Source organism: Argiope bruennichi, chromosome X2 (genome assembly GCF_947563725.1).
Source record: "Argiope bruennichi chromosome X2, qqArgBrue1.1, whole genome shotgun sequence".
In the NCBI taxonomy this organism is placed as follows: Eukaryota; Metazoa; Arthropoda; class Arachnida; order Araneae; family Araneidae; genus Argiope; species Argiope bruennichi.
This window is the reverse complement of record NC_079163.1, coordinates 12284815-12306651: the sequence shown is the minus strand read 5'-3', so window position 1 is coordinate 12306651 and position 21837 is coordinate 12284815. Positions and strand designations below refer to the sequence as shown.

General features: G+C 28.3%; 1 protein-coding gene across 1 annotated transcript in view; it reads left to right on the top strand.

The window, feature by feature from the left end:
* The window catches only part of LOC129960130 (uncharacterized), an 87812-nt gene that overhangs the window by 60189 nt on the left and 5786 nt on the right, over window positions 1–21837 (top strand). Inside the window, exons 20-28 of the mRNA XM_056073286.1 lie at window positions 102–252; window positions 1561–1692; window positions 7371–7625; window positions 10505–10612; window positions 11194–11322; window positions 11675–11887; window positions 13247–13363; window positions 14268–14375; window positions 14461–14555. Coding sequence (XP_055929261.1) covers window positions 102–252; window positions 1561–1692; window positions 7371–7625; window positions 10505–10612; window positions 11194–11322; window positions 11675–11887; window positions 13247–13363; window positions 14268–14375; window positions 14461–14555 — 1308 coding nt within the window. The remainder of the gene's footprint in view (window positions 1–101; window positions 253–1560; window positions 1693–7370; window positions 7626–10504; window positions 10613–11193; window positions 11323–11674; window positions 11888–13246; window positions 13364–14267; window positions 14376–14460; window positions 14556–21837) is intronic.

The following is a 21837-nucleotide window of genomic DNA, read 5'->3' as shown; positions in this document are numbered from 1 at the left end:
AAAGGACTTTTTTTATTACTAGCTATTAAAAATGGTAAAGTATTGTAGCTATTGTTATCTAGTGTGTAAAGTTATACTTAATTTTTACTGTATTATTACAGAGTCTTTACTTGGGGCTGGGGTGTTCATGGTCAGTTAGGTCATGGCAATGCTGAAGATATTGTTTTTCCGAAAGTCATTGAATCTCTAAGGAAGAAAACAATAGTTTCTATTTGTGCTGGACAAGGACATACTGTTTTACTAAACAAAAATGTGAGTATATGCTTTTAATTTAGAACCATCCTTTTATAAGTATTTTCTGTTTTACATTCAAAATATCGAATTTATAAGATCACCATATATGTTTTTTTTTTATTCTAATATTATGAAAAAGTATTAGCTAATCAAGCAAAATTATGTTTTGTATGGACTGAGGCTGAATAAAAGTTGTCACCAAATTGCAATAATAATAATAATGAATGTTTCCATGATTTTATTTTCTTTTTCAATGAATATTTAATCATTTATTAATAATCTATTTTGAGATAATAAATAATAATATTCAAATAACTTTCATTTTATTTATATTGTCTTTTGTTTCAATCATCTGCATGTCAATGGTAGTGATATCTATTGGTTCTCCTCTACATATTTTTGAAAGTCGATAATTATCTATTTGACACTTCGGTGTTATGCCCATATTTTTTCTCATGTCTTATCAATGCATTATCTATTAAGGGAAATGGACATTTGTCTGTCTTAAACTGAATCTTTGTAGTTATTGGTGAGAAAAAAAAATCAGTGAAAAATAAACATCTGTGCTTTCGAATGAAATTCAAGCATTGCTATGTATTATAAATTTTTGATTCTTTGTATTTCAGTACTTTTGCTAAAGATATATATATACATATATAGCAAGTCTTAATATCGCCTTTCTATATAACATTTTGTCTACGATTAAATAAAATTTCCATTTTTATACTTTGATATTTCTATGATTTATTGTATGATGTAGATAAGCTGTTGAAAGGTAAGAAAAAAATTATTATTAAATTGTTTTATTAATTTTTCTTTACAAAAGTACTATACTGATATATATATATGAATATGATTTCATATAATTTATTTCATATAATTTCAGCTAAGTTTTTGTTTTTGATATTCCGAGGTATCAATTTTAGTAAACATTATGAGAAAAATTTGATATATCTAACAATGAGCAATTATATTTTTAAATAATTTATTGATTTTTTTTATAAGGAATTTTCTTATGCAACAAAAGTACATTTTTTTATATGCCATTGGGTTTAATGGCCACTAAAGCTTGATTTATTTTTTGTTAAATACATGCCAAAATAAAACTTATTTTTTTCTTAATTGACTTCTGTATGCTTTATTTATATTGCATTGATTCAAAGATTACGATTGCATATTTAGGAATATAAATTTTCTATTTTTTATAAAAGCTCAATTTTCAGAATTATCATAAAAGAAAAGTCTTTTCAAATTTAGAATTAAAATTAATCATAAGTTCTGTAAATTGAATTTTTAATGTACTGTTTCATCATTTGTCTTAACTAGGGAAATGTTTATACATTTGGATGTGGAATGTTTGGTCAACTTGGAACAGGGTCCGTCTTGAAACAAAGTCATCCACAACTTGTTAATATTCCTGAACGTATTAAAATAATATCTACTGGCCATTTTCATGTGGTATGTTTCCATTTGCTTTTTATTCTTTGAATATTATTAACTGGACCTATAATTTATAATTTAGAATGATAATAGTGTCTGTGGTGTCGTTAAAAGTTTTCTAGGATTTTAAGATCTTTTGTTGGTTATTGAAGTTTTTTTTTAGTTGTTAAAGAAACTAAAACATTATTTTTCTGTAAATACAAATAGAAAAGATTGTATTTGTTAATTATCCTTCATGAATTAAAATTCTCTTAAAGTTTCTTAAATTAAAAATTTCATTGGATGTCATTTATATATTGAAATAAAACAAATTTCAAACGGCAACACTCATTTTCCACTTCAAATTTCAAAACAACATCGTTAGATATTCCTTGAAAATAAAGTTCATTAGTCTAGGTCTATTAGTTTCGAAATTATGAGGTAGCAGAATTTTGACTTTCTAATGTTAAAATAAAATTTTGAACTTTTATTCATATCTTGAAATTTAATCATTACTTATTTGGTATCATTTTGTTGTTGTTGCTGTAAAAATGTAAGGTATTTTACATATTTTGCACGCATATTTATCTTTAAAAAGTAATTTTAATGTATGATATAATTTTTCAGAATTATAGTTTAAAAGCCTTTATGTGGCAACACAACTAATTTGGGCACAGATCAATCAACAAGGTCATTTTATGTGTGTATGCATAATTTCAGCTCATCCAATGAGTAGTTTTTTTTTTTTTTTTTTTTTTTTGTTACTTTACGTTTTCTGCGTTGCCTCTAAAACGATTTATTTAAGTGTGCATTCACAAATTTAAAAAGGTGAACAGCTTTTTATTTGGCATCCAAGTGCTTATGATTTTGCAATTTTGAATCAAATATTATTTTCCACATTGCTATAATGTAAGAGTATATAAAAAAATCGTAAGTAGCAAAAAACTCAAATCAATACTTCCAGTGCCATAACATTTTATTAATAGAGATTACTTTTAAATCCGGTGGAGAATTTCTGTCATTGTGGTAAACCAGAATATTTGCTCGCAAATTTATAATATATCACTTACTGAATATAAAAAGTCAGTGAAGAATGGAAATTTTTTTCCGAATAAGGATTTAAAATCCTATAAGGAAATTTATTTCCTTGTCGGATTGTAACTATTTAATTTTACAAACATGCTGAACAAATTATTTAGCTTTCAAATTAAATAGAAATGGAAAAAATTATAAATTAAATGGAAAAGGCCATTTCTGTTTATTTAAACTTATTGATGTCCTGTTTTATGTACACAAGATTTCTTATAAAATTCTCAAATTTCATAAAATTAATCTGTCGTAATCGTAATTATTATAACATTGTATATAATCATACACGGAATAAAATTCAGGCATCAAAATCGTATTCGATTCTGCGTTTAGTATTAATTTTAGAATAAAAAAGAATTTCTTACATTTATTCCATATACATGCAAAAATGAAAACTTTCAAATGATTTAATGATTCTGGAAGTATTAACATTTTAGTTAGATATTTTAATTTATATTATTAAAATCATTCATTTTTTATTTTATATTTAAATGATAACTGATGTAGTTTGAATTAACTTCTTGGAAAATAAGGCTTTAAAAGAATTTATTTTGAGATAAGCAAAAATATTTGGTTACAGTATAATACACACAATTTTGAAATTTCTTTTTAAATTATTATTTTTAAAATAGATTTGGTTATTTTTTGTGTGATTTCAGCTAAATAAACAATCATAATTTATCCAATAATTCTGTTAGAATCAGAAATTTGAAGAAAAATTTAATTTGAATAATAATAACAATAAATGCAAAACTAAGCCTGTATCTATTCTGAAACTTATAACTATAAATGTATTTTTTCCAATGAATTATATTTAAATGAATTCTTGCTATTTTCAACTTTTATTTTGTTAAATAAAAGTCAAAAATATTTTGTATTTGATTAATAAATGTTATATTTTTTCTTTGTCAATTTAGTAAAAAGGTTCTAATATATTAAGTTGTATGAAATAATATTCGTCATAATTGTATTTATGTTGATTCATCCTATAGTGATGTGTATTTTTAAAATTTCTGTTCATATCAGAAACAGAAAAATATCAGATGATGTGACTTAAAAAATGTTACAATAACGAAAATTACAGACATGTAAAATAAAAGAATTATGAACATTTAGAACGATTTGCGCTTCATTTTTGAAATGCTTGTATATTTCATATACGAGTCTTAACACTCTGCTTCCGGTGTCACCGCATTGTTTTCATGCGAATATTTTTTTATGATTATTTAAATTTTATTTTAATAATTTTAATTCATTACTTGTTTATTTTACGAATTAAAAATTATGGTATCTCGAAAACTTAGAAAAATCGCCAGCGGCAGAAACCTTACCGACGTTAAACGAAAGAATTCCGATCAGATTTGCGGACGGCATAGTGTTCATACAATGAAATCATCCGCAATCAAAAGGCATTTGCATAAAACCCTATGTTAAAACAATCTGTTAAAACATGAAAGAAAGCGATTTACATTAATCAATGAATGAAATGCATCACATTTTTTTATATGCTGGTAAAATAAGATAGTGTAAAATTTCAGGTATATCTATGTATAGTAAGCAATGGTAATAGAAATATCTGTCTATTATATAAAAAATCATGTAAACATTTTATTCGCTTCGTGATTGATGGATAGCGAGTCACCTGGCACATGACATTTGAGGTTAGTTTTGTCAGTACTGTTTGAATTATTTAATGAAAATTACTATTACATCATATTAAGTATTTATATGGCACTTGAGGGTGAAACTGTCACAAAAGAAGAAAAAGTAAAGCTTTTATTAACACCAAATTAACAGTAAATCGGTTTAAAACAATATTATTTTTTAATTTTACTATTAGACACACCATTTGTGGCAACACTGATGAATAACTTTTGGGTTTACCTTTTTCGCGCCATGAAAAAATTTCGTCTATGACTAGCAATTGTCTGAAAGCCTAAGCAATATACGTGATAGCCTGCATCGTTTTTTAATAGAAATGAAGCTTCCAGCGATATTGGTAAAAGAAAAATGCAAAGGAAGAGCGAGAGAGAATCTGGCAATTTGAAAAGAAAAGCCCATCGTGGAACTGCTAAGTTGACGGCAAAATGTAGAAAATTCATTCAATATTTAGATCTTAGAGATATGATCAAATAATGTTCTCATTTGGAGGGTTTTAGTTTTGAATCGGGAGTAGGCCAATCGAAAAATGTATGTTCTCATTATGGAAAGATTAAGCTTCTAGCATTGAACGAATGGTCAGTGAAGTTTAAAAACTTTCTAATTGGAACTGACAAACATCTGATGCAATGTTGAACAACATCGAGGTTGTCGAAAGAAACCGAGCAGGGGGCGAAGACCCCTAGTATATTAATAATATATATATATATAGGAATAAAGAACAATAAATGAAAATCTGATAGTTTTTTTTTCTCTGTTGGTAAAATTTTAATTTTTTCACTCATGCAATCAAACTTTCCATTTTGATGCTTTGAGTATAATGGCGATTGTCTGATTCTGATTCAAACATAATTTAGACCCAAATTTTCAATAGGGTTGAATATTTTTTGGAGGGAAATCAAATTGTTATCCAAAATTTTCGCAGTAATATATCAAACAGCGGTCGAATGTAACATGTAAACTGTAACTTTAAAGATAATTTTAAAGTGCGACAAAAAAATTTTAAAGTGTTAAAATTGCAGTCACACTCTAAATTTTATAAATCTAAATATGAAAATGACCTCTTAACAGAAAATGTCAAAATCATCCTGTGTTGTCATGATATACTAACCAATATTTGTTCTCTTATAATTATTTTGTGAGGAATCTAGTAATGACATCGAAAAAGGGCGTTGACGTTGGAAATTTCAATCTGCACAATTTTAAATATGCAGAAATCCTTTAGAATCATTTTAGACACAAAATCTTTTAGTATATTATAACCTTTAAAATGGTATTTTTAATTTCCATGAGTTAAACTGGATGGTTCCTTTTATTTTTCCGCGACAATACATTTATTCTGTTTATGTTCATTGAGATAATTACCCAATACTCCCTTCTGATGAATAGAAAAATAACGCTATCGCACTCCTTGTTGTTTTCAATTTCGGAAATTGGGTGATTTTCGATAGAATTTAGCTTCGCTATGAGGAGCTTTTTGACCCGAAGTCTGTGGAACTCTAATGATAAAAGATGTATTGCAAGAATTATAGATTACGCTACTAGAAAAACAGATGTAATGTTTATTTCACTGTAACAATGAGTTCAATTTTTAAGAGGCTTTTCTCAACACTGAAGTAAAACTTGATGCACATTTCTCATCTAGTTTTGCTGTATTTGACAATTTTTAGCATTTATTTATGACAAGGATAAGGTCACAGAATTGCAGTGGAAGTTTCAGTATATTCTAGTGATTACTATAAGCCTGTGTAACTAGTTGATCATATCCTGCTCATTTTTAATCACTACAACTGTGTTGAATTTTTGTAAAGTTGTAAGAAGCTTACTTTTCAAAGGCTTTATGTATTTATGCGTGATTATTAAACAAATTTAAGACATTGCATTGTAAATGAAAATATGGTTTAAAAGTTGCTTAAAAAAATATCTTACAGTTGAATTTGAAATAAGAGTTGCGGATCTTGAATTGTTAAAGGAAAAATTTTCTTGTTTTTCCTTGTAAATGTTGAATATCGCATTATATGTAATCGGAGATTATCAGTGTCCAGTCACATTTCGATTTGGGGACAACATTCTTTGAAATTCGGCTGCTTGAATTTCTAAAAGCAACATGAATTTGCGAATACTCAAAAATTCATGTTGGAATCGATGCAGAAAATTATTTTTAACTGTGATATGATGTCTCATACCAAATCAGAAATAATCACTGCACCGAAAAAAATATTCTGAAGAGTCAAAATGCTCATACTCAAAATTCAGCGCTTTTTATCATTTCATAGACTAAAGTTTTTCCATTCAATGTAAAATTTAATTAGTTAATATATAAAAAAAGAATTAAGTTAAAGTCAATGCAATTTAATTCAGAAGTGTTTCTCTCTCTCTCAAATATTCGCCTAGACTTTTTTTTTTTTTTGAAATAATGACATGAGGAGGAAAATTTCCTCAAAATTATTTTTTAAAAAAAAGTCAAGATAAAAAAAATGCGAAAAGAATGGAATAGTGAGTAGCCTAGTATCAGAATTATATGATTCCTCCGATACAATGCTGAGCTAGAAAACAACACTTTTTTTTACTATGTGAAAACAGTTTTGACCATCTTGAGATGAGAATCTTGCATTGCTGAAGTTTGCTCGTTTTATTTTCTTCTTGAATTGTTGTCTCCTGAAACGATGATAGATTCTCATACTGTCAGAAATTTTATGGCCCAATACTGGCTTTTGCGATTTTAAACTTATGATACCAAGGCTGAAAGACAAATGGCAGCGAGCCTCAGCTTAATTAATGTTTAAAGATGTAAATTATTCAAATGCGACTATTCAGTAATATTGATTTGAATGTTATATCTGTACAATCTATGTGCTTGTCTTTTAATGAATGGATAGTAGCTAATGAGAATGATTTTTAAAATTTTACTGCGCCTCTCGCACTTAAGATTGTTTAAACTTCATTTGCATTATTTTATTCACTGACAGCTGGCTGTGAGTAGAATAAACAAAGTATATACATGGGGTTGTAATCCACAAGCTTTACGACTTCAAGCGCAAAATTCTCGTCGAGCTCGCCATCACGGATCTAATCACAATTCTGGTTCTTCAAATCCTTCCTCAAGTGCTGTTGTGGTTAACAACTCGCTACACAGATCTACTCATGCAAATGGAACAATCCAGCAAAGTCATCTTTTACCTAATCTGGTCAATGTTTCATCCATAGACGACACCATAATTCAGGTATATATATATATATTTATTTATCTTGTATTTATTTGAAAAAGTATATGCTTTAAATGTTTCATTAGATTAATTTTATGATTTTTAAATTAAATGAGTTTTTCAGCTATCTTGTAATTTCAAAATTCAGAATTATGAGAAATAACTTCCCCACTTCGAGGACATTGAAGTGCATTCTTCTGCTTCAGAAAAAAAAAACATTTTTCGATTTAGGATTAAAATAATTTAAATAAAATGTTTTGGTATCAAAATTCGCCAACACTTGGGGATATGACACGATGTTTATTTATTTCTATAAATTGAAGAAATAAAACACCATTCATGTTTTGTGCATGTCCATGAGTATAGTTTGGTGAATAAAAAAAATCATGCTTTGGGCGAACATTATCTGATCATCCATAAATGCATACACGCAAATATTTAAAACAAATCAAGTGCTAGAGTACAATTCGGTTTAAAAGTCCGGTATCAAATTTGAATCTTAGGGCATTTAAAGGTTAAAGAAATCTGTTGTAATAAGAATTTACAAATATATCCCAGGGTTCTATGTAGCGTGGTGTAGAAAATTAATACAGGGTGCCCGAGAATTTCTGGACATTTTACAAAATTAAATTAGTAATAAACATGAATAAATTATATGACTATCAAAATTTGAAGCTTTAAAATTTTTTGATGAAGAAGCTATTAAAATAGGAGTTACATAAAATATTTAATTATTAAAATTTTAATGAGCATTAAGATTGGTGAACCGGCTGGTCGCCAAAGGCGGCTAGTCGGGAATAAGTCTAATATATCTTTGCATTTGTATTCGGAGCACTTCGGGAAGAGACATATATGTTATTAGGTGATAGACCTTTATTATTCGGATTTATTTCATATTGTATATGAGTGGAATATGTATTGGGATGTTTATAATGCTTATCGTTATTACTTTTTTTTCATGTGCTTCTATATATTTTCAAATATGTATATAATTATTCTGAGCTTTATGTCTCTAAAAATATTGTATTTCATAATGCATAATTTTTGGAATTTATTTTGCTTTGCATTTATGATAAAGATTATTTTTAGTAATAGAGCGGTCTATCCGTTAATTGATAAATTTTTAAATTTTGATGCTTATAGAATTTCATCTAGCTTTTAATGGTAATTAAGCTTTTAAGAGCGTAGAAAATTAGTTCTGGCAATATATCCCTATTTGTTACGATGGCGTGGTAGTGAAACTGGTTCTGTGTAGATAAAATGGCCGATGTTAATGTGAATATATGTTGTGGAATTATAAAAGCTTTTCCTTGAATTTATTTCAAATAGTATGATTAGATAATCTGATGCGCTTCTTTTACACTCTTTCAGAATTTAATAATGTCTCCCGTTTAAATTACTTACAATACTTTTTGTTGGAATATTTTATTTTATTTTTATGGCAAAGATAACTTTTAGTGGTAGGTTTCCAATTTATAATTGTCATTTATATGACATTTTTTAATAATCTAATTTTCAATTTTATAATTCGATTTACACAATATACCTAAATGTTGATGTAGTAACCGGAAATGCTCATAATATTCAGAAACACAAGCGCTTTATTTGGATATCCATTATGTTTCCGATAAGTTTATATTAATATGATGTATATGGGAGTAATTAATTTTTATATTTAATTTAATTTTATATGTGCATCTGTTCTAATTACCTCAGAATTGAAAGCTTTTTTAAAAACTTTTTAAATGTTGCAACATTCTCCCATAATTGAGTTTATACTCCATAATCTTTAGTATTCATACATATTTCGGAATATTATTTTTAATTTCTGAAATTGTATGTTCGCGTTTCTTTAATTGTAATCATTTTAGCTGTAAATCGAATTATCGAGTTCAAATTCTGATATCTATTTAACTAAATCTGTAACTAATAATTTTTAAATGAAAATTTGTTATTCTTGTACTGAATTTATTTTTCATGGCATAAGATTTCGAATTTGTGATTAATTACCACTACTTAGTTTAGAATGTGAAAGGCATAAATGTTTTGTGTGTGTATGTGTGAGAGAGAAGGATTAAAGGGACTGAAACTTTTCTAAATTAGCATTAAAGGAGATGACATTTGAAAAATTTCTCCATTATTGAAGAAATAAAATATTATATTTTGAGAAATGTGGGCAACTAAAACGAAATATTATTCCAATTTTTTTTTATTGAAATGAATTTAATATCATTACACTTTAATTATTTTATTGTAAAGAGAAACATGAATATTTTTATCGTGTAAATGAAAATTACCAGAGTAACTGAAAAATCCTCTCTCTCTTTTGGAGCTGTTCTGATAAATCAGTATGTGAAGAAAGGCTATTTATAATTTATTATTGCAATGAATTAATAATAAAATTGCGATACATCGAGAAATATTAATTTACCTTCGATGATATATCGCGATGATGAAATTCGATCATCGCCCAGCCCAATTCAGTTGTTGGAAATATAGTTTTTCGACTAGGATACCTTATTCAAAAGGTAAGAAGATATATTTATTGTACATTTATATGTGAGTTATAATTTGTTATACTTCTGTTTTATTTTTTAAAATAAATGACAGGTGCATCATTTGAATTATCAGTAGTATAAATTTGGTTTTATTTACAGAAGTAGGGCGCATTTTGTGTTCCTCTAATGTTGAAAAGTTATGTCTTACTAAGATATTGGACATTAAAACCCTATCCAATTAAGTAATATCAGCCAACTTGCTTAAAACCGTATAAATGGCTTAGTATGTAGAAGTGTCAAATAATTAAGCATTAATTTATATGCATGAAAATCAAAATAATTGTATTAATCAAAATATCCTGAATTTATTTCTATTTTATATCTTGGGACTTTTTTTAGCTATCCTGTGGAAGCCATCATTCTGTTTTAGTTACTGCGTCTGGCAAAATATTTTCCTGGGGACGGAATTCTGAAGGTCAGATTGGGAATGGCACAAGAAAAGAGCAAGTGAGTAAGCCTTTTAGGTTCCTTATGTTTATTCTTCTGTATAGAAAAGAATTAATAGATTACTAACAGTATACTTGAACACTCGTGGAAATTTTGCTTTCAAATATACTAAATATAAAACTATGATGCATGTTTAAATACTGCCCAAATGTTTTCTTCCACACCATCTGACACAATTTTTTTCTGAAATTTAGCCGCCTGACATATTTAGTGTTCTACGTTGGAGAGTGGTAAATGCATACACACTTATTTTCAATGTTAATTAAAACATTTTGTTCAAATCGTGTGCATTGATCTTTTTTTCTTTCTGTGGTTCACTTTAACGCAGTAACTATCAAACTAAATAGCAGGTTTCCAATCCCAGAAACAATTCGTTTCGATAATATTATATTATAATAAAATTCCTACTTCGGCATCTTGGGTAAGGCTGCCACCTATGAAATAAGTCGTAATGGCAGTCAATGTGTTAAATTTGTATAATTTTTAATGTAATTACCCTTTTTTATATTTCTTTATACTTCGTGCTCAGAGTTTGAATTTCTGGATAAGAATAATTGTTAATTATTATTTTTTCCCTTTAGAAAATTCCTAGTATAATCACAAGCTTTAAGGACAAAAAAATTATCCATGCTGCATGTGGAGCAGATTTTACTATTGCAATTGACTCTTTTGGAAAGATTTATGGATGGGGGCAGAATGACGGTGGACAAGTAAGCTATCCGCATTTCATATTTTGCTTAAATGATTTAAGTTTCACTTATGAAATTTTAGTGTGACTTCAGTGTCACACACACAAAAAAATGTTATAGGGTAGGGCTGTGAGCACCATCTCATTATATTTGTAATATAAATAAAAGAAGACAGAAAGATAATTTATTTCTTAGCTATTAAGTAAAAGGATCGCTACATATACATTTTATAAAATTCACCCAATGTATTAAATATAGTGTTAATTTGTTATATCAACTGTATATGCAATAAAACAAGGTTTGAAATGTAGTTGCCCTTTTTAAATTTTTTTTTGTGTGTATATTTGTGTAATTATCACGATATTTGTTTTAGGTGGGCCAAAAACCGTCTTCGGAGCCTAATACGAAATATAGTTCTGGGTCCACTAGTGGTCGTGTGATTACTATTCGCACAAATAGAAGAATGATAACTATAACTCAGCCTTGTCGTCAAAGTATTCTCCGACCAGTTGAAATAGTTATTCCACACTACGATGTGAAAAAACCGGGTCTTCTAGACAGTGGCAGTTTTGAAAATGAATATCCAGTAAGAGTTTGTTCTCCCGTCAATTTAATTTTTTAAAGATATATTTCTTAAATACGTATTTTGTTAAAGAAATTGCTGTGTACTTTTTCTGTGCTTGACAGTAAAATCTTACTTCACTGAATTTTCTTTGTTTTTGCATTATTTTTAATTTATTGGAAGAATTTATCTATTTTATACATAAATGTCGCTGATGAATCCTGTTGAATTTAGAAAGTATGCAATTCTCTTTAAAAAAAAGTGGTTTCCTTATTCATTTGAGTTTCTAAAAAAATATCTGAGGAGTTTTTAACATTGCACTTTTTCTATATATATTAATATAATCAATATGTAAAATTTACTTTAATGTAGCTTTTAGGCAATGATGAACATCAGGTTTGGAAGCAGCCTTTTTTATAAGTTGTTTCGATCGATGAAGTGATTGCAGTTATTCAAAATTGAAGGCATTTTCAAAATATTTCCTTGCTGAACAAAAAATTTTTATATGCATAAGTCTTTTCGAAAATTAAATATATAATACTTTTTTTAAAAATCTATACTTTAACAATGCCGAATTCCTAGTATACGTTATCTTTCCGGAACTGTATGTTTTTTCGAAAATATTTTAATGTCTAAATTATCAGTATTTAAAATTATATTACAGTAAAATATAGCTATTAAGTTGTTAAATTGTGAGAGTGGCTTCATGAAAGTGTGGGAAGGTGAATCAGTGTTGTTAAATTTTTGATATTTTCTTTCTCAGTATTTGAAAACAAAATAAATTAGAATAATTTTGGCAAAATCGCAATATGTATTATCAATTCTAAACAAGATTTACCTGTAATAGTTTTGCATCGCTCATGTCACTTCAGTTATTTTTATGGCAATTGCATTATTGGTTTATTTTATACTGGCTGTTTAAAATAATAAATTTAATTATATCTTTCATGTATATTTTAGCTTTTTAATATGCAAAAGAATTATTAATATATCGAATGATTTAAATTTATGTTGAAAAAACATCAAATTACTTACCCGGGGTGATTATTTTATATTAATTAAAAACTGAAACAATTTTGTATAGAATAATTCCTTTACATGTTCAGCATTCAAAATATAGCAAATAGAATGTATTTTTTTAATAACCAACATCATTTAGATGGATTACAGAAAAATTTTAACTGTAATTTGTTAACATTTGTTTCTTGTTTTTGATTTCCAATTTTAATTGATCATGACTGCCAAACTCTTCATCTTGTTATCTAAAAACAAATCAACAAAATACAGTTGTTAAGAAGTACTCAAATATTTTTTGAATTGTTTTTAACAGTTTTTAAAAACAAAACTTATTAATTAATTTTATTAATATTTTTCCGATTATAGATAATGAAGGTGTTTAATCATCGATTTTCTGCTCCAAATGGTGTATCATATAGTCTTGATCTTTCGAATCTCGATGATCCTTTAAAGGGGTCATTTGTACTTCATGCTGCTCTAGAAGTAAGCATTCTGAAATGGTTTATAAAAATTATTAAAATATAATATGAATTGTATCTGACAGATTTATTCTGATAAGCTAAAATAGTTGCACAATGCATAGGATTCATAGCTCAATAATACGTTTTGTTCCATATAGCTCTCTTTTATTAAATCCATGCAAATTATCTCAATCATTTATTAAGTTTGTAAAGTTAGATATTATACTTTCACATTGCTCCCTTAAACATTTAGTATATCAGATTTCATCTCTCTTTTGTCTAAGATGTCTTACAAATGGGTCTTTATACCATATTTTATATAAATCCCAAATATCGTTATCTGCGAGTTAAATCCTATGTAAATGCTTATCTTACTTAGGGATATATATTAGGAGAACATTATCGTTGTGATGTTTTCTCATTCATTCAGAACATTAGTTTTATGTAGAATGTACAATTTTTCTTAACAATTTTATTATATATCCATACCATATCATTATATTTTTGATTTATAGAAAGTTGTAGCCTAATTTAATCAGCTTTTTTCATAGATTGTCAGGTATACATTTATGTTATTAAAAGTCAGCCAGTTAAATCTTTTAATGCCATAAAATCATTTGAAATATGTGGTTCAAATGAATTTCTTTGTAAGATCAATTTTGTGACTAATTTCGCTATATGCACATGTAATTGTTCTGTTCTTATCTCTAAAGGATTAAACTTCATACAACATTAGAAAAATGTGGAAACAAATATTGAATGACTTTAAATTATCATTATTTTGGCATGTGGTCTTATTTCAAACTGTTTAAAACATATGATTTTGTAACATTTAATTTCAAAATTAGTTATTGTATTGTAAACTTTGAACTTTTAAACATTAATAAAAATTTCAACTTATTACATTAAATACCCTTTCTTTATAGATATTCCATGTGTACTGTGATTCTTCTGCACTTTTAAATCATTGTCTTAATTTTGGAAATTTTCAAGCAGCTGCTAAACTTTGTTTGTTGGAAAGCATGTTTGATCAGGTACAGTGTACTGGTAGTTTAATGTTCTTTTTTGTACTATATTTGATTGACTTTCAGTTATTTCAATTAATGCCTTCTTTTTTAGGCTGTTAAATATCAATTAGAAGCTCTGGTATCTGTTTCAAATTCAAGCAGAATCGATTTACAAATGGCTCTACACGTAATTAGCTTTTACACAAAGTGAGACTTTATCTAATTACTTTATTTTTGCTTATTATATAGGCTAATTTGCTTAACCAATTTTAAATATTGTTCATTATTTGTTTTTCAATTTATAATAAGTTAGAAATAGTATTACAGCTACTTGTAACTAGATTATTGTTCATATAAGGCTTAATGTGAGCATTGTCATCGAAAATTCGTAAAGCACTTCTTGTTGGTAGTGAGCAACAGTAATAAAAAATTAAAATACTTTTGTTAGTAAAAATTTCGTAGCTTAGTTTTTAAAATTTCTAGTTATGCATAATTATTAATAATGAATGTTTATATTAGCCCATGATTAGAAGTTAGTATTTCCAACTAGAAGGAATATTCAGGTTTGTCTTACTGAAGTATGTTAATTGTCAAGGTCACACTTCTTGAGTTAAAAAAAGTATGTCGGTTTTTTTAACCAAAAATTAAAACAACTTGTTGTCTGATGCAGAATGATTTGCAAGATCTAGTTTTCATTGTTTATTTATCAAACATTTATTAGATTTAAATTTAGTTAAGAGTTAAAGGATTCAAATGTAAGTTTTTTTTAAGAAAAGCTACTGAAAGTGAAGATTTATTACACTTTCTGACATGCACCACGAATAAGTAAAATTTAGGAGACACCACAAGAAATAAATAAAACAAAGTTTCAAGATTTTAAATCCCTAGAATTAAAAAAAGTGTTCTTTGTTTCTTTCCCTTTTTAAAATGTAAGAAAATGGTGATAATCGAGATGCATTGCTGTGCCGATTTTAAAAAAAAATTTGTTATCAGCCATGTTTGAAAGCATCGTAAATGAAATCGCTTTTCATGAAACTGCTTTCATTAAAAATTTTAGAAACATTATCATGGCATGTCCTGATAAGTTCCCATTCAAATGAATTACTCACATTCAGGAGTGGTAAGTTTCGAACGTAATTATTGCAGATAAAATATCTTGAAGTAGAAACGATGGTGGCAGAAAAAAGATGCCAATTATCAGAGAATAGATAAATAAAAGCACACTACATTATCCTTGTTTGTTTTTATACTGTGTTTTCGATATATAGTTTCAGTTCCTTTTAGCCCACATTAACTGACAGTTCGTTAATTTGAACTGTGCTGCCATTTTAATTTAATACTATTGATGTAAAAGTATAAATATGTGCACCTTTAAAATAAGCAAAACATTAAAGAAGAACCAGACCCGATTCAAGAAGTGAAACCGCTCTTGTATCGTTTAATTTAAGCAGCCTCCTCACACGTTCTCTAAATTACTGTATTTAAGATTAAAAATTTTCGCTATTAACTTAATAACGAATTCAAACTTCGCTATTAAGCTATTAACTTCGCCATTAACTTAATAGAACTTCCTAAGCAGAAGAAAATTTGTCTTGCACATTTAACGAATTGGCGACAAATTTAATTTATTCCTTAGTAAAATTCCGAATATAAAGTAAGTGCTATGAGTTTAATAGTCTTGAAAAAGACATGAGTGCAATAGATAAGGTTGTAGAAAGAAACAACATTAAATAACTTTCTATTTCCATGCTGCGTACTTGAGCATGTATTGTATGACAAAGCAAGTTTTTTCATTAAAGCAAGTTACCGACATTCGACCGTAAAAGACGAGTTCCTTTACGAGCTTTTGTTTTGTTGAAGGCAGCTCAGAAGCCTTCGTGTATACATGACTGGCACAACCAAACCTTAGTAAAACTTAAGATTTTTTTCTTAATTTTTAATGATAAGTGATTATACTATTGTAAAAAGATTCGCTTGAGATGGAAGCATCAAAACTGGCAGTTTTTAGTTTTTGAAAAGTTTAGTGTCTTAGCAAATTTGATTATATCTCAATTTACTGCAGAGAATTATTATTAATAATAATATTAACTTGGTTGAATAGTTGAGACTCTCCTGTAATTTAAAAACGTAATAAAATTTTGACATTTAACTGTGAAATGTCCGTCTTCCAGAACTTATTTGGAGAAGGGCTAGCCTTGAAGAAAATTGTTGATGTAGATCAATTATTTTTATTTCCATGAGCCCCCCCCCCAAAAAAAAAAAATTTAAATGACGATTATTGGTTTTTCACATAGCAGGATTGAGGTTAATAAATCAATCTACTTTTTTAAAACTAGACATTTTTTCCCTTTAAAAAATAAATACCTATTTTAGAATGATTTTCTGAACGTCATTTAAAAGCTACAAAATACTGATTTTAAAAAATCAGTTCTTTACTATTAATTTCAATTTTTTATGAGGATGAGGATTTGGAAATATCATGCACAACATTTGAAATACTAGTTCTAATATTTGGAACTTGTATTCTCATTTGTGAGTTTATCATTATTAAACCATTTCAATATTTATTTTTAAATGAAGTAAAGTGAAGGAAAGTTATTTAATGCAAAAATAAGTATTTTGAAAAATAAAGATTTCAGATCTGAAAATGTAGAATATAAATTCGAGAACAAAATTTTAATGTAAGGATTTTGTTTCAAAAGTTCACAGATTAAATCGTCATCTGCTTTTAACTGTAGAAAGTTATTCATTGCACAATACCAATTCCAGTGAAAGATATTAATTCATTTTAAATACAGGGTGTCCCAAAAAAATGTATACACATTTTAGCAGCTGATAACTAAGTTATTTCTTCTTTCTTTACGGACTGAACCCATTGAACCGAGTGATGGCAGACAGACTTGAATTTGAAGAAAGGAAATTTATTCTAAAATGCTACTGGAAGTATGAAAATGCAGTAGAAGTGCAAAGACAATTTCAGAGGGAGTTTAACAAAGAACCACCTACACGAGTTACCATCACTCGAATTAGAGATAAGTTTGAAGCTGATGGAACTGTTCAGGACGTCCATAAACCTGCAACAGTTGTTCAATTGAGGGCCCCATTGAACATGAATGTACGAATATCCCAAGGGAATTGTTCCATCATGTGTGCTATTCTATCGCTTCGTGTTGTCAGCAGTGTCTGGAGCAGAACGGACATCAGTTTGAGAACATGCGATAACAAGACAATAGAATGATATTTGTAGAATCTTTTACATGTTGAAAATTATTTGAATTATAATAAACCCCAAATTTACAATTATTTAAAGTGTTTATACATTTTTTTGGGACACCCTGTATAATCATAGCTTTTATTACAACATTTTTTGTTGTTGTTGTTGTTGCTGATTTATATAAAACCTAGCAGTACCTGCACGGCGTTGCCCGTGGCATAGCATCCAAGAAAAATTAGCTTTAAACTTAAATCTAGCCTCCACCCGATGTGACATGGGCATGTTACGCAACATCAAACAAACATAAAAATATATTTAAAAATTATCAAAAATAGCTTCCAAACAATTTTTTATGACACACATTCAGAAATATTTAGACTGTTAAAAAGGTAAAAATATGATATATCCGTAGACAAAACAATCCACTAAAAATATACAATAGAAAATCTGTTTTAAAATTTTAAAATGTACAAATAAGTCATTGTACCCACTGTTCCACACTTGTTTATCAACTCTGTATAATTTGATATGAAAATAAAATTCAGCTTACTTCATAAAATTTCTTTGTAAACTATATTGGCTGTTTTTCCTCCTGGTGCCAAGACAAAAAGATTTTGTTTGGATGTAACTCTTCGATCATCAAAAGACAATCCTTCCCTAAGTGTGGACATTATTTCTCTGATATTCGCTAACCGAACGTTTCTTTCCTCTTCATTTTCCTTATCGCGCAACAAACGAAGCTTTTTGACATTTGATATGTTCCGGCCAAGATTGGATTTCCTTCTTTGGGCATAATGAGATTTGAATCGCTGTTTAAAATCAGACGAAAACAAAGAAATGTATCGCATATGCATACCACAGCTCTTGCTATTTGCACATATGCAGTTTGAGGTTTTCGCGCATGCGCGGAATAATTAAAATCGCAATTATAAAACTCCTTTTTTCTATTTTGATATGACTTTCATGTACTAAAACCTTCCCCAATAAATGCTCTACAAAATGGTACAAATATCTCCAATATCCGTTAACTATTTCTCGAGTTTTGGTGGTTCAAACATACAGACGCTTTCAGGAGACTTCATTTTGTTCTATGCATAGATTTGCTATTTGACATTCTCGATATTGCCATGTTCTTGAAGTTATGAAATCCATTTCGTAGTATCGGGATTTCTAAAAATACAAATATTTTCTTCTCTTATTAGTATATAGTATTACATTTATTAACCTTTATAGTTCGAATTTTTTCCCTAAGTACAAATTATAGTAATAATAATATACCCAAGAATAATAAGCAATTATATAGGGTGTCTCAAAAACCTTGACCGCGACGTTTATTCCTTCAGTATTGATCATAGACATATACTGTAAATTACAAAGCTGTGTAAAAAAAGGTGCAAAATGTTATAAAATCGATTAAAATTTTCAAGGAATTAAACCTTAAAAAATACAAAATTTAAATTTTTATACGGACACCGTACAAAAAAGTCCCCAGTGAGTAAAATGTGCCTCATAGACTAATAATGTCATGTACAAAATCTCAGCATTTTATCACAAAAGGTTTCAAAAATACGAAACTACATTAATGCTGACTTAAACCACTTTTCGATGTCTGGATATGAGTTCGCAAAGAGGAAAAATCATATCGGATATTCGTGTTTTAGGGGTCGTACACAAAGTAACAAAGAAATTAATGATTGAATAAATAAATAATAATTTTGCTATTTATTGGTTCAAAAGTATTAAAAGTTTGTAGAAATAATAACTTAAAGGAAAGATTAAATATCCTGTTCAAAATGTTTTCCGTCCATGTTAATACTGAGCTGCATTTGTTTGATGGCACTTCTGTACACTTTATCAAGTTCTTGTTCGTTGATGTCACGACAACTCTCTAAAATGCGTTGTTGCAATTCTACTTTATTTAAGGGAAGTGACAAATTAACCACTGTACGTAAACGACCCCACAAAAAAAAAAAAAAAAAAAAATCCATAGGCGTTAAATCAGGTGATCCAGGGGGAAATTCGATTGGACCATGCAAGTCAATCCACTTATCTGGAAACTCGTTATTTAACCAGTGTTTATTAACTGTAGTATGGTGAGCTGGAGATCCATCGTATTGGAACTAAACATTTGGAAGTACAGTTAGAGGAAGTCCCTCCATAAAATCAGGAATAACCACATTCAGAATCTCATTAACATATCTGTCTCCCATCAACATTCATCATACAGTATGGGTCCAAGCAAGCGGCTTTTGAAAATACCATACCATGCATTGACAGAAAATTGCCTGTGATGATGAATAGCACGTACCACGAATTTATTTGCGTCTGACCAAAAGTGCTCATTTTGAAGATTTTGCATTCATCTGTCCAAATTATGTTTTTCAGGAAAGAGGGATTAGCATCTTCCTGATTAAAAGCCCAATTACAAAAATCTAGACGACGTTGATAATCTGTTGACTCCTGTCCCTGCACACCATGAATGCTGAAAGAATGCTATCTATTCCGTCTCAGTATTCTCTACACTGCTGCGCGTGATAGGTTCATTTCTGAAGCAGCAGTACGAACACTACTATGCGGATGACTTCAAAAGTAAGCCAAAATATCAATTTCTTCATCAGTTGAGTGAGGTATGGGCCTATCTGGTCCACCTACAGGATATACGCTTCCTCTTTCGCGCATTCGTTGCACTAATCGGGAAATAAATCTCCCAGAATGATGTCGGGAATTAGGATATTTACGCCGAAATTCCCGTGCAGTTTCGCTAGCATTGCGATTGCATAAACTGTAAAGCATTACGATTTCAAAAAGTTCTTCGTTACTGTATTGTGACATACTGTTTGTACAGGCAAATTGCACTCTCAAAATGGAGCAGAAATGTGAAATATTTATGTGAGAGTTGTTCTTATGTAAGCTATGCTATTGATCAATGACAGAGCACAAATACCATAATATAATGACGCGTCTGTTGAGATTATGGGACGCACCAATCAGAGGCAACATTTCTAAGTTGTTTTACAAGTTCATTGACTGTGCTATTTTTAAGTTATATTCTGTAATTCATGATATAAAATTTGAAAGTATTTTTCAGGAAGCATAGATTTTAAAATTTGTATTTAAAACTAAAGATATGAAGCAATTTTATTTCCTTATGATGCATTCTTGCGTCACATCATCTGCACTGAAGCTGTAAATATTTGCTTTTTAATTTGTGACTGACCCTTCACCAACTTTGTTTTAACATATCTTTGAGAGTTTTCATGATAAAATTCTGAAATTTTGTACATGACCTTAGTAGAGGATGGGGCACATTTTACTCGCTGGGATTTTTTTTTGTACCGGGTCCGTATAAAAATTTAAATTTTGTATTTTTTAAAGTTTAATCCCCTGTAAATTTTAATCGATTTCATAACATTTTGCACCTTTTTTTACACAGCTTTGTAATTTATAGTATATGTCTATGATCAATATTTAAGGAATAAAAGCCGTTGTCAGTGTTTTTGAGACACCCTGTATATATATATAATATACAGTTTAACAAAAAATTATAAGTTTTAAAAAGTGTGTTATAATGAATTTACTTTATAACTTTGAAGAAACAAAAGCTTACAATGTTTGCGCTTTTACATATGAAAGTTTTAGTGTGAAATTCTGAAAAACATTTTATTTTTATATCTCTCTCTTGTCCTTTAAAAAAAGAGTGTACTATTTTATCTTTTGTCATGTTTTGCACTGGAAGTATTTTATTTGGTTTCCTACTCCTTTTCTTTTTTCCTTCTAATTGCTATTTATTCCTACCAATTCCTTTGTATTCTTAACATAAATAAAATGCAATGTCAGTTTTAAATTTCAATTAAATTCTGTTTGTTAAATGGGTTATAATAGATGTCATTTATTATCTTTATCTATGTTATTATTTTTAAATTTCTTAAAAATATTCCCATATTTGTTTAAATGCTAAAAATTACTTTCAATAAAAGATGTGTTTTAATGCAAATTTGTACATTACAGATTGTTCTTTTATATTTTGTAATTAACAAATTGAAGCAAATTAATTAATAATTTTTGATAAATACCCATGGGTACTGTTTATTTTGAAAAATATGTTTTATGCATGTACAAAGATATATAGTTTTTGTGTATTTGCTTGGTGTTTCACAAATAAGTGTAAAAAGTACTATATTATTATCAAAATATCTTAACCCTACTGTTTAATATCATTTTCAAATAACCAATCAAATGTACAGATTTTAAAAACGTATTTGAAATATACTACTT